The sequence below is a fragment of the Lycium ferocissimum genome, unplaced genomic scaffold (genome assembly GCF_029784015.1).
Source record: "Lycium ferocissimum isolate CSIRO_LF1 unplaced genomic scaffold, AGI_CSIRO_Lferr_CH_V1 ctg16702, whole genome shotgun sequence".
NCBI classification, from domain to species: domain Eukaryota; kingdom Viridiplantae; phylum Streptophyta; class Magnoliopsida; order Solanales; family Solanaceae; genus Lycium; species Lycium ferocissimum.
In genome coordinates, this window is record NW_026716752.1 from 4,942 (window position 1) to 17,013 (window position 12,072).

Here is a 12,072-nt window from a genome sequence, read left to right on the forward strand (position 1 = left end):
GCATTGGTCTATTTTCAAGGAAATAAATCCGCGTAATTTTCGAGGTGTAGCATTATGCGTATGGGTATGACGGGGCCCGTCCCGTCCTTTCTACAGCTTGATACTCCAAAGAGAGGTCCGTAGTATCGTACGTATTTGTCAACGACGTGGCCTTTCGCCTATTCTTTTGCGTATAGTATATGTAGTGGGCCTTATTTCGCACCGTTCTTTCAATACGTGTGTGTTTATACGGATTGTACAGAAATATGATGTCACCCGTCTCGCGAGGTAGTATAAGATCGCCTTAAGTCACTTACGAGTCCTCGATGTTCGCATATGAGTATTAGAGTGTTTGGTCGTCAGAGGTCGGACACCCGTCACGACTCATCGGTTTGGGTCGTGACAATAACAGCTGCTCGTGTTTAGTGAAGTTTGGAAAAAGTCCTACAGGAGGTAGGTCGTGGTTTCTCCTCCCTTGAGCAAGGAGCGTTTCCACGCTAAATACTTGTGTTGACTTTACATTCCGCACTTTATCTTCTTGCATAGTTAGTGAAAAGACTTAGTTCTTTGAGTACATAGGTCGTAACCCGATTAATAAATTTCTCATGAAATGAGAAGACAATCGAGTCATATTTGCTTTTGCAAAGTATCCTGATTATTTATTTTGCAAGCTTCCTCTTTTTCTTTTTGAGATTGAAAAGCATAGTGAAGGGATTAAAGTAAATCTACAAATCTATCACTTGCCAGAGGAAGACATCTGAAAGATTTATTATATACACTAATGGGCTCAAAGCAAATGTTGTTTTCATGTGGCCCTACTCTTCTTTAATAGATTTTTTCTATTGCCTCCCTCAAATGTCCATTTCATGACACACTCACAGGGTCACGTCTCGGAACACCCCCTCAAGTTGAGTTCACATTCAAGCTAGTCTTTTATCACTCTTTCCTTCACTAAGCATTCATATTCACAGTGTTGTAACAGCCCATTATAGAGGTTCTTTTTCTGCATAGGCTAAGACCATATTGAAATTTATATTGCTTGAGCTAATCTTGCATTTCATTGGGCTTCCTGATCCAATTCGACATATGGGTTTGCTGAAACTTTCTTGATTTGAATTCACAAGCTTGAATTGAGTGACAGGTCATCTTGGATTGTTGGTTTGGGGTTCAAAGATTTGAACCTTTATCAATCCGTTACCTTTTTTTAGGCTTATGAATTGAGTGACGGGTGATCTGGAATTCTTAATTTGGGGCTCAAAGATTGAACTTTTATCAATTCATTTGCTGTTCTTGAATTAATGAATTGAGTCCCAGGTCATATTGAATTATTGATTTGGGTTCAGTGATTTGAACTTTTTTCAATTTGTAAGCTGTTTTTGAATGGATGAATTGAGTGACAGACAGGTCATCTTGAATTCTTGATTTGGGTTTCAAAGATATGAACTTTATAAATTGGATAGCTTTTTTTGGATCAATCTGAGAGATGGGTTATTTTCAGTTATTGTTTTGTGTTGAATAGTGGAAGAAACCGGGGTAAAAGATGCGGCGGCGGGCAGCCGATCATCGGCGCCCGGTTCGAAGGAGGCTCAAATGTTGGATCTGCTCTCTTCTTGGAATATTTTTAATTGCAGGTTTCATATTATTTGTAGTTCATCATCACCATGACCAAGAGGATCACGTAGAACAGCCAATTTTGGTAAGCCACCAATCAGCACTATCATACTTTGGTTCCTGAATCATCATTGTATTAAAAGCTCCAATGTGCTATAAGTTCAATAAGCTTCTCTACAACAACAACAACAACATACCTAGTGAATCCCAGAGTGTACGCAGACCTTACCCCTACCTAAGGTAGGAAGGCTGTTTCCGGAAGACCCTCGGCTCAAGAAAAGGCATAGGAAAGGTCAGATACGGGCAAACAAATCAAAGCAATTATGAAAATGAAAACAATGAAAGTAAATAAGCCATTATAAACCAACGTATACTCGCGTAAATCAAGATACAAGAAACTATAAAGCAATATAACTACTTGTAAGAAAGGATAAACGCGACTACCTACTAGCCTTCTACCCTAATACGAGCCCCTCCATACCCTCCTATCTAAGGTCATGTCCCTCGATAAAGGTGAAACGCGCCATGTCCCGTCTAATCATCTCTCCCCAATACTTTTTCGGCCTACCTCTACCTCTTCTAAAATGAGATTTCTTAACTGGCTAACACTCCGCCTCATACAACATAGTTGATCTAACTACCACTTTGTAGAACTTGCCTTTAAGTTTTGGTGGCACCTTCTTGTCACACAACACTCCGGAGGCAAGCCTCCATTTCATCCACCCTGCACCAATACGGTGTGTGACGTCATCATCAATCTCCCCATTTCCTTGTATAATAGACCCAAGATACTTGAAACTATCTTTCTTCTCGTATTTAATTCGGTGCCAAGCTTCACTTCCACGTCAGCCTCATGCACTATATCACTGAACTTGCACTCTAAGTACTCTGTCTTGGTCCTACTCAACTTGAACCCTTTAGACTCCAGAGTTTGTCTTCAAACCTCCAGCTTAGCGTTAACTTCGCTGCGAGACTCGTCAATCGTAGACTATGTCATCTGCAAATAACATACACCATGGCACCTCACCTTGAATTTGCCGCGTCAATCCATCCATCACCAAGGAAAATAAAAATGGGCTAAGAATTGATCCCTAGTGCAACCCCATCACCACTGGGAAGTGCTCTGAGTCTCCTCCCATAGTTCTTACCTTGGTCTTGGCCCCATCATCCATGTCCTTGATCGCCCTAATGTACGCCATTGTGCACACCTCTAGCCTCCAAGCATCTCCATAGAACCTCTCTCGCACTTTGTCGTATGCCTTTACCAGGTCGACGAATACCATACGCAAGTCCCTTTTCCTCTCCCTATATCGCTCCACTCGCCTCCGTACAAGATGAATAGCTTCGTAGCCGAGCGCCCGCACGAATCCTAATCGGTTCTCTCGAGACAGACACGCCTCTCCTCACCCTCATCTCCACCACCCTTTCCCACACTTTCACAGCGTGCTTAGTAGCTCGATCCTCTCGTAGTTGCCGCAACTTCGAATGTCGCTCTTGTTCGTACAATGGAATCATTGTATCGCATCGCCATTCTTCGGCATCTTAGCCGTCTTAAAGATGACATTAAATAACCGAGTCAATCACTCTAAACCCGCCCCCCCGCCCGCAGCTTTCCAAAACTCCCCAGAATCATCAGTCTTGGTCGCTCTTCCCGTACTCATCTTACGAACAACACCCTTAACTTCCTCAACCTTTATACTCCTACAATATCCAAAATCACGACACCTCTCGGAGTACTCCAAATCTCCCAACACAATATCTTTGTCCCCTTAGTCGTTCAAGAGTTTATGGAAGTATGATCGCCATCTCCGTCTAATGAGAGCGTCCTCCACCGCACCTTGCCATCCTCATCCTTGACGCACTTCACCGATCCAAGTCACGCGCCCTCCTCTCCCTCGCCTTGGCTAGTCGGTACAACTTCTTATCCCCGCCTTTGTCCTCTAGTTCTGCATACAGGCGTTCAAAAACTGCTGTCTTTGCCGCCGTAACCACTAACTTTGCCTCCTTCCTCGCAATCTTATACAATTCTCTATTCGTTCGCTTCTCCTCATCATCCTTGCTGTCTACCCACTTCGCATACGCCACCTTCTTTGCTTCCACCTTCTCTTGAACTTCTCCATTCCACCACCAGTCCCCTCGGTGCCGACCACGACTACCCTTCGAGAACCCCCGCACCTCTCTAGCTGCTTCCCTAATGCAATTGGCCGTCCTATTCCACATGTTGGTCGCCTCCCCACTACTCTCCCCGGCTCCCATAGTCCTCAACTTCTCCCCCATCTCCAGGGCACCCGTCATGGTCAAACTCCCCCATTCGATCCTAGGCCCCGCACGCACGACCCTCTTTCTCTTCCTTATCTTGATTTTCAAATCCATCACCAAGAGCTTATGCTAGGTCGTTAGATTCTCACTCGAAATCACCTTGCAGTCTTTACAAAGACCTTTATCGTCCCTCCTAAGGAGTAAAAGGTCTATCTGCGTCTTAGCCACCGAACCACGAAAGGTTACCAAGTGCTCCTCTTTCTTCGGGAAACTCGAATTGGCTACCACCAGCCCAAAGGCTTTTGCGAAATCCAACAGTGCAACTCCTCCTCCGAAACCACAACCTCCATGCACATTGTCATATCCCCCTCGAAATTGACCCAATGTGCCCATTGAAATCTCCTCCGATGAATAGCTTCTCAGTGCCATCATCTCGTTCAAATCCTCCCAAAAACGTCTTTTCTCCTCCTCGCCCAAGCCTGCGTACGGCGCGTAAGCACTAATAATGTGCAAAATAAACCCTCCAACGACCAGCTTAATCATCATCAACCTATCACTGACCCTCTTAACCCCTACCACCTAGTCTCTTAAGTCATTATCTACTAAAATGCCTACCCCATTCCTATCCCTCGACCTACCTGAGAACCATAACTTATACTCATCCACATCTTTAGCCCTGGATCCTACCCATTTAATCTCCTGGACATAAGCTATATTAATCCTTCTCTTCTTAAGAATCTTAACTAGTTCGATGGACTTCCCAGTTAAAGTCCCAATATTCCAAGACCCTACTCGCAGACTAGAGACTCCCTTAACCCACCTACCCCCTCCGACCTTCACCCTCGTCCAAGAACATGACCCTAGTCCACCATCGTCTACCAAAGCCAGTAAAGCAAATATAAACTACTCAAACAGGCAAGAATCAATACTAAAACACAAGTTTGCAATAATCTAGATGAAAGGGTAACTACTATGACAAGAACGATATAAGTAATGCAAGAATGTAAATTAGCTGCAAGGATAAAAGACAAGGAATTATAAAAGGCAGCCGAAGGTACCAACTCCAGTTAGATAGAACCTGCTCACGCCGGAATTACTGTTCATGCCGGAAAACTCGAATCTGCCGGACCCATCTCGCGGGCCCCAAGGGGCGGAAAAAAAGAGCGGGGAACACCAGAGATAAGGAAGGAGAGAAGAGAAAGAAGATAGGAGAAGAAGAGGGGTGGGGGTGGGTATAGGGCTGTCACAAACCCTAGGAGAGAGACAACTTACCTGGAGGTTGCTGGCCGGAGTTGGGGGGGTGGGGGTGGGGGATGGGAAGAAGACTGTTGGGTTTCTTAGAGAGAGAGAGAGCAGGTTGTTTTGGTCGAGGTTTCGTGGAAGGAGAGTTTGATGGCTTCAGATTATCAGGCGATACCGTGCTTTCCGTGGTTCAATAAGCTTCTCTCTTTTTTGATAATGTGTACTCTTATACATGGGATATAAGTTTTGTCACAATGTTTAATTAGAAGTCTCTTATCGGAAACAGCCTCACTACCTCCCAAGATAGGGATAAGGTCTGTGTACAACCTACCCTCCCCATACCCCACTTGTGGGATTACACTGTTTAATTAGAAGTCATAGCCGACCTCTGTGATTGAGGTTTAGTTGATTGATTGTTCGAACTGAACTCATGGATAACAAAATCTTTATTTGCTTTAAGATAAAAAGGGCTGTAGACTTTCTAGCTAGTTTTAGAAGATATGCTAAGGCAGTTCTCCAAAGCATTAACATCAATCTGTTCATATTGTGGTTCTTCCAGGTGATACTTGTTGTCTTTAGATCTGATTACTGATCCCGTTGTTGCTTATAACTTAAGTGCTGGTCTCTTAAGCTTGTAAATTTGGTCGACCTACTTTTCATTTGTGTTCCGTCTCATATTACCTAAGCAAATTTTGAAACAAATAGCTGTGTTATGGGTTAGATTTATCTATTTGTTTGATGGCTTCTGCCAGGGAGCTTCATTTAGTTTGTTCAGAGAGATGTTGTCTATCTTGATTCAGAGTGTTAGTGGCATATGCTGAGGACATAAATTACATGATCTGGTAGGTGTTCAACCTGCCTTTGTTATATTTGTACTCGATACAGCTTGCCTTTCGCGCATTCTAAAACAATATTAAAATCTTTTGAATTTTTTATTAGTTCTATGGGCAATATGTTCATGTTTTGAACGTTGATTTGGAAATCAGTGACTTGTAGCTCAAGCTTTTCTTTTGTAGTTTTAAAATTATTCAACATCAAATAAAAAATTAGATCTGAGAAGTTACTCAGCTAAAGCTTGATTCTATATATAAAAATAAATACATGCCCACGTGCGTACGCGTATGTATTTCAGTTGGTCTCCATTAAGAAATGTAAAAATCTTCATCAGGTCAAGTGATGTAAAATTATATTCCTCATGTATTTGGATGTACATGCATCTATAAATTGAGAGAGAGAGAGAGAGAGAGAGAGGAATGTTGTGTCGGCAGAGCTTCTCTGCACTCATGAACAAAATAGCATCTCATTTTGTAATATCCTAAACTCTTCTAAATTATTGAGGCCAAAAAGCTCTTTAGATCGGCTGGGAACACCTAACATAGATGATTTATTTGCTAATATATCATAATTAAGATTCAGTTTATTCTAATTATTCAGTTATATGTTGGTCTTGAAATTGCACACTTGGTTCTAAGCAATCATTTTACAGGCAAAAGCCCATTGAATTTTTTTTAACCAATCTTGAGATAAGGTGAATGCCTTTTGGAACTTATTTTGTTATGATTAGTACTAAATCCTTAAATACATGTTATGAAAAGGGAAAAATAGAGAGAAAGAATAAGAAAATAAACAGATAAAAATAGAGAAGTTGGAGGGAATATTCAGGAGATAAAAAAGAAAGAGAATATATTGTAAATTAGTAATTAACAAATATGATCTGCAAACTTGAGTTACCGATACCCAAATACAGATACATCAATCCAAATTAAATTGTCAAGTAGGCTTTGGGAGGGCGGGGGGCGGGGGGGGGGGTGGAGTAGGGGGAAGTGGTTTGCAGTTTCAAAGGTCATCTGCTGCAAACTAGGTTATTTAACTGGTCCCTCTTTCTAACTTACTGAGTCAAACGAATTAAATGAACCTACAAGAATCTGAGATACCTTACCCTAGTGTTATCTAAGGCACGCTTAAGACCTGAAGCAAGGCTCAAAACATGTTGAGCGCTTCGCCGCGCTTTATGTGCGCTTCAGTGTCATCATCAAGTCTCTATGACATACTTTTTTTTTGAAACTGAAGTCTCATAGTCTCTATGACATACTTTTCCTTGCCAATGAGCCTCTCTTGAAGATGTGACACTAGATAATTGATATTTCACTTTATTGTGATCTTTTTACAATTACTTTGTCCATATATTTGTTATTCATGCTTATTATTATCATTAATCTTGGACTAAACATATATATATATATTTGTATGTTTGAACCATTGAGCCTTTTTTAATTAAAGCCCACGCTTTATTTGCGCTTAAAGCCCCAGCTGACCTTAGAGCTTTTTTGCGCTTTACGCTTTTGATACACTGCCTTACCCCTCATTAAACAATAACCTCAAAGGAAAAAACGATTAGGAAAATTGGCTTCAGTGAGGTGAAGACCTCTCTCCAGAGGCATGTTTCAATTAAGCTCAGCCCTAGCTTCCTTGAGGCAGTTTGGTTACCATTTGAGATGAACCTAAGCTTTATGTTTTAAAAGATTGATGTTAAGGTGGTTTAGGTAGATGCATAATAATCTCTTTTTCTGAATTTCCCTTGGTTTTTCCTTTGCGTGTTTGGATAACGGAATGTTTGGTATTGTTTTTATTATCGTCTATTCTCCATTCATTCTCTAAGAAGAGAATGTATTGCACAAAGGTATTGGTGGTAAGCTTGGGTTAGCTTGTCAGGGTAAATGCAAGTAGCGGATGTAGCTTTTCTTCTTAAGCTTCTTAGTTCATAGCTGTCAAAGTATAGCATCACTTTTCCTTTACATTGCAGCACAAGTTCTCTTTTTTCTTTATTAGTACCATCATGGCTAGCAAGCCCTCGCAATGGTAGAGTTGCACATTTCCCAAGGCCTTGCCACAATATCTTACTCTGACTCGCCCTTCCTAAGACCGTCTTTTTCACTGCCATCATCTTCAATATGTACATTGGCAAGGAGCTAGTACATTTATGGGCATGTTATGTGGGTAAGTTGCTCGCTTGTCTTTGCAATCTAATAGATTTAACATAGGAACTATCAGTATAGATGTCTCATAAGTTTCTAAGTTAATGCAGATTGTTCTGGTATGGTGTCTAGGTGCTCAAGTCAAAGCATCACTTAACATTGACAGGATTCTAGGTCTTGTAAGTTAAAATCCTTTTCAATCTCTGGGATTATCCATTTTATTCATTACCTAGAAATAATCATATAAAAGCAACTCAATTTATCTCAAGGACCGAACTCTCACCCTCTTTGTGGGAAAACGAGCAAAATGATAGATAAATAGTCTGCATAGTCGTAGAGTTGAATTGCGACTTTCTTTTAGCGATGTTACATAACGTGATATTAAGATGTGTTTATTCAATAGCGACTTATCCAAAAAAAAAAAAAGAAAAAAAAAAGAGATGTATCTACCCGCCGACAGTCATATATTATACCTATAATTTAATCCTGTTATACTACATATTGAAGACTCATGAAAATAGTTTAGTTTTTACCATTTAAGAACTTGATAATCAAGTGGCTTACCACTCTCTCTCTCTCTCTCTTAAAGGAAAGAGAGTCCAGGAATGAAGAGGTTGTGCGTGAGCATCTAAATCTTACGCAAGAAATTTCAAGTGCTAATTCATATGCCAGACAGTTAGCAGAGCAGATGACTTTAGCGAAAGCTTATGTCGTTATAGCTAAAGAGCACAACAATCTTCATCTTGCTTGGGAGCTAAGTTCAAAAATAAGAAGTTGTCAATTTTTACTCTCAAAGGCTGCAATGAAGGAAGAGCCGATTTCTGTGAATGAAGCAGAACCAATAATACAAAGTCTGTCTTCTCTTATCTTCAAGGCACAAGATGCGCATTATGATATTGCAACCACTATGATGACAATGAAATCACACATTCAAGCTCTAGAAGAGCGTGCTAATGCCGCATCTGTCCAAAGTATGGTGTTTGGACAGTTAACAGCTGAGTCCCTTCCCAAGAACCTGCATTGCCTAGAAATCAAGCTCATGGCTGACTGGCTTGCGAAGAAGTCACTGCAGGATTTTGCTGATGAAAGGAAAAACTCCCCTCGAGTAGTGGACAATAATTTGTATCACTTCTGCATATTTTCAGATAATCTGTTGGCAGTTTCAGCAGTCATTAACTCAACTGTGTCCAATGCCGATCACCCTAAGCAGCTTGTTTTCCATATTGTAACAGATGCGATACACTATGGAATGATGCAGGCTTGGTTCCTAAATAACGACTTCAAAAGTTCTACAGTAGAAATACAGAATATCGAAGACTTGACTTGGTTGAATTCATCTTATTCTCCAGCTTTAAAGCAGCTGAGAGAAGTAGACTCCAGGAATTATTACTTTGACGGGTCTGAGGACATAAGTATTGAGCCAAAGTTCCGGAATCCAAAGTATATCTCCTTGTTAAATCACCTTCGCTTTTACGTACCTGAGATCTATCCCCAGTTAGAGAAGATAGTCTTTCTTGATGATGACGTGGTCGTTCAGAAAGATCTGACACCTCTTTTTTCGTTGAATTTGCATGGAAATGTGAACGGAGCAGTGGAAACTTGTCTTGAAGCTTTTCATCGTTATTACGAGTATCTCAATTTCTCAGATCCACTCATAAGCTCGAGGTTTGATCCCCAGGCGTGTGGGTGGGCATTTGGCATGAATGTTTTTGATCTGATGGCATGGAGGAAAGCAAATGTTACTTCACGATATCATTACTGGCTAGAACAAAATGCTGATAGGACACTTTGGAAGCTGGGTACCCTTCCACCGGGACTGTTAGCTTTTTATGGATTGACAGAGCCGCTTGATAGGAGATGGCATGTGTTAGGATTAGGTTATGACGTTAGTGTTGACAATCGTCTCATAGAGAGTGCAGCGGTAATTCACTTCAATGGGAATATGAAACCATGGCTTAAGTTGGGCATTACCAGGTATAGACCTTTGTGGGAATGGTATGTAAATCAGACTCACCCATACCTTCGGGATTGCGCCACACATTGAATTGCTATAGTTTTCATTCATAAAGTAATACAATTGTATTTTTACATCATTGTAGAGTGGAAAGTACAAAATTTTGACCTTGAAAGGAGTCTTCTTTCAGTTTTATTACCATGAAAGAGGAAAATTATTGTTACCTTACAGCATCAAGCTCCGGGTTTAGAGAAATCTTCTTTTGGTTGAGACTTCTTCTCTGTCTTCACATATGATTGAACAAATGTTCCTAGCAATTTTTCATTATGATCTTTCAGCTAATCTGATCATGTCTAGTTGACCCTTTATTGTTTTGTTCGTCGTTCAACACATGAATCCAATAGCATTAGTTACTGTAACATAAACTCTGTGACATATTTTAAGGGATTTTTATAGCTCAATATTATGCATCCAGATCTTTCTCAAAAAAATATATTATGCATCCAGATGACTAGTTGGTTCTTTCTAGAGCATCTCTTTGTACCGGTGTCCGAATAGTAAGTGTAATCTAAAATTATGAATTTACCTCTGATATGCGGGATCAAGTGTAGTATGTCTTCGACTGTTTTATTTACAAGCTCAGGACTAGAGAGATAGTTTTGATAATTTGAGGCATATCTTGTAACATGTTAAAGTATTAGCGAGATAAAAGAAACTGCTATTATTCTTTCTTCAGATTATCAGTACCAAAATCATCTCGATTGCAGATAATTTTAGCCGAATTTGCAGAACTCTCGAAAGTGGAAAGAAGCAACTAGGATTGCATTTGACCCTACACTACTTCAGCTGTCTTCATTGGCAAGTAGAACATCTTATTTTTCGTTAAGGAAATAACAACAAAAGCTAAGCCAAAAAATTCTTGATTCTGTTTTGGGCTTTTTCTTGGAGGGGATGACATTCTGGATCTAAATTACACTAGAAATAAATATGTGAACTTTTGGTTAACTTAAAAGAAAGTTGAATTGGTTATTTAGCACACAAAGGCTTGCTCAAAATAAGGCCGTTGACAATCTTGGGTTATCATTGGAGAATATCGCTTAGATTGTAAGCAACTACAGGTAAATTTTACTAAAGTTGTTGCTACTAAGGTAGATGAAAGTCTCCAGTTCAGCCGCTTGTTCTGGGTTGGTTTATGTTGCCAACTCTTTCTTTTAGAAGTGAGATATTTTTCTAACTATAAATCGAAGAAGCAATCATTGTGTACGTAGATCAAAGTGGCACCTGGATCTAGTGCTTGCTATCTATGCTATTCGGGGCTTCTTTGATGATAGTGTTAGTCAGATGAATTGCCTAGTAAATAGACTAAATCCGAACACTGTTTTTGGTACGGACCCAATGCTTCACTGAACACTACCCCATACAGCAGCAGCTCGCTGGACATGGCTGGTGGAATCCAGTGATAAGAGACGTGAGAGATTATTGTTCTTCGGGCACGGAGATGTTCCAGCTTGCAGTGGTTATTGCTTGGCCAAAATATATTTGTCGGAGGAAATGGACGCAGTTATAGCTAGGGCCTAGGTGTAGAAAATTGACGGTTTAAATCAAATTTGAAAGGATTAAAATGGGTGGAACGAATGAAATCGAACTTTAGGGGTGTGAATTGTTCGGTGTATTATACCAATTATAACCAAAATGATCATTTATATAACAATTGAACCTATTTCGTTTTTCTTCCGTATCGTTGGTTCGGTTAATTTGTAGTACAACAACGTATCATTGGATCAACTACATGAATCCCCACTGGTTATGCTTTTACTTCTAACTGAATTTATATCATCATCATACTAAATAGAAATAAGAATAAAATAAGTTAAGTATATAAATAGTAGTAATAATAATAATGATAATAAATACAATAGTAATTTCCTACACCATTAGTAAAATATACTATAAATATATGAAAAGGTCAAAATACTCCTAGAAAAGCAATTGGTTCAAAATCAATGAATTAACAAGATTAAGATATATTCTCAACTAGTACATTTCATCTAT

The 12,072-nt window shown here is 40.0% G+C and overlaps 1 protein-coding gene across 3 annotated transcripts; it reads left to right on the plus strand.

Annotated features, from left to right (window-relative positions):
- Positions 1–858: 858 nt before the first annotated feature.
- On the plus strand, positions 859–10,159 carry LOC132042630 (hexosyltransferase GAUT11-like). 3 transcript variants are annotated; one of them, XM_059433166.1, is made up of 3 exons: positions 1,553–1,675; positions 5,844–5,933; positions 8,656–10,159. In XM_059433166.1, the coding sequence occupies exon 3, from the start codon at positions 8,755–8,757 to the stop codon at positions 10,108–10,110; it is 1,356 nt and encodes a 451-aa protein (XP_059289149.1). In that variant the 5' UTR covers positions 1,553–1,675; positions 5,844–5,933; positions 8,656–8,754; the 3' UTR covers positions 10,111–10,159. The 3 variants fall into 3 exon arrangements, with proteins under 3 accessions (XP_059289148.1, XP_059289150.1, XP_059289149.1); XM_059433165.1 differs by lacking the exon at positions 5,844–5,933 and having other exon boundaries at positions 859–1,675; XM_059433167.1 differs by lacking the exon at positions 5,844–5,933 and having other exon boundaries at positions 1,543–1,675; positions 8,661–10,159.
- The last annotated feature ends 1,913 nt before the right edge of the window (positions 10,160–12,072 follow it).

What these genes read in the sequence shown, in the direction of transcription:
- LOC132042630 (XM_059433165.1), top strand. Translation starts at nt 1,520, where the DNA reads ATGCGGCGGCGGGCAGCCGATCATCGGCGCCCGGTTCGAAGGAGGCTC. An exon ending in ACGTAGAACAGCCAATTTTG is followed by an intron (nt 1,676 to 8,655) that starts GTAAGCCACCAA and finishes TCTCTCTTAAAG; the next exon opens with GAAAGAGAGTCCAGGAATGA.